The sequence below is a fragment of the Elephantulus edwardii genome, unplaced genomic scaffold (genome assembly GCF_000299155.1).
Source record: "Elephantulus edwardii isolate Elephantulus edwardi_28Jun2011 unplaced genomic scaffold, EleEdw1.0 scaffold00298, whole genome shotgun sequence".
In the NCBI taxonomy this organism is placed as follows: Eukaryota; Metazoa; Chordata; class Mammalia; order Macroscelidea; family Macroscelididae; genus Elephantulus; species Elephantulus edwardii.
Genome location: NW_006400048.1, coordinates 2,194,190 through 2,195,157, shown reverse-complemented (window position 1 = coordinate 2,195,157; position 968 = coordinate 2,194,190). Strand labels below are relative to the sequence as shown.

The following is a 968-nucleotide window of genomic DNA, read 5'->3' as shown; positions in this document are numbered from 1 at the left end:
TTTTAATTTTTGACTCATGTATTTTTAACTTGTTAAATTTGTGTCTTCTAGGCTACAACACTTCCATGATACATCTTCAAGGATATGAACATGTACAGCTAAGCACAATTGATAACAGTGCTTCTAAATTCCAAAATCAATCTCCATAATAGTCTATGTGTTCCCTATTGCCAAAGGGGCCTTTTAGAGTAGTGAGAGAGGATCTTCACCCTGAAACCTACAGCGTCCCTTTTCAGCAGGAAGTAGCTAAGAGAATACGCTGTCCCCTTTTCCTTCTGAATTAGGGTGAAGTCTCTCTCAGGGAGGAGTGGTAGGGAATGGCAAAAGACACACAGACAAAGGAGATTAATCAGAACTGGCTTTGACAAGCACTGTGGCAATTGGACAATTAAAACAGACTTTCAAGGGTGAAAAAAAAAAGAGGAACGAACTGGGGAGGAGAGCAGAGAAAATAGTGTAACAATGAATGAATGGAAACCCAAAATCTCTGTAAATGTTCATTAAAATTAATAAAATTTAATAAAAGTGAAATGATAAAAATGTCAATGAAATAGGATAAATATGATAGAACATACTATCATTTAAGCATAAATATTTTAATTCTGTATTATTCCTGTAACTTACATAAAAATTGTTATCTGAAATTATAGTACCTTTTCTCTGGTATCACTTTTAACTTGCTCATGTTGCGTTACATCATTCCAACATTGCAGATAACCTAAAAGAAAAATATGAACAAATATTAAACACACAAGGTCTGTTTTCTACATATATCATAAAAGTAATAATTGTTGTTAAATGCTTTTGAGTTGTAGATGACTCATAGTGACCCTATGAACAAAAGACACTTGTATAACTTTCTTCATTTCTCCAAGTTCCATATCAAACCATAGGGTTTCTGGAGACAAGCTATTTCGGAAGTGGATTCCACTCTTGCTTCCAAGCTTGTTTTAATCAGGGAGCTCCAC

The 968-nt window shown here is 34.3% G+C and overlaps 1 protein-coding gene across 1 annotated transcript in view; it reads right to left on the bottom strand.

The window, feature by feature from the left end:
• AGTPBP1 (ATP/GTP binding protein 1) overlaps positions 1 to 719 on the bottom strand; it is a 273,980-nt gene extending 273,261 nt beyond the window's left edge. Inside the window, exon 1 of the mRNA XM_006900869.1 lies at positions 654 to 719. Coding sequence (XP_006900931.1) covers positions 654 to 685 — 32 coding nt within the window. The 5' untranslated portion in view covers positions 686 to 719. The remainder of the gene's footprint in view (positions 1 to 653) is intronic.
• Between the last annotated feature and the right edge of the window lie 249 nt (positions 720 to 968).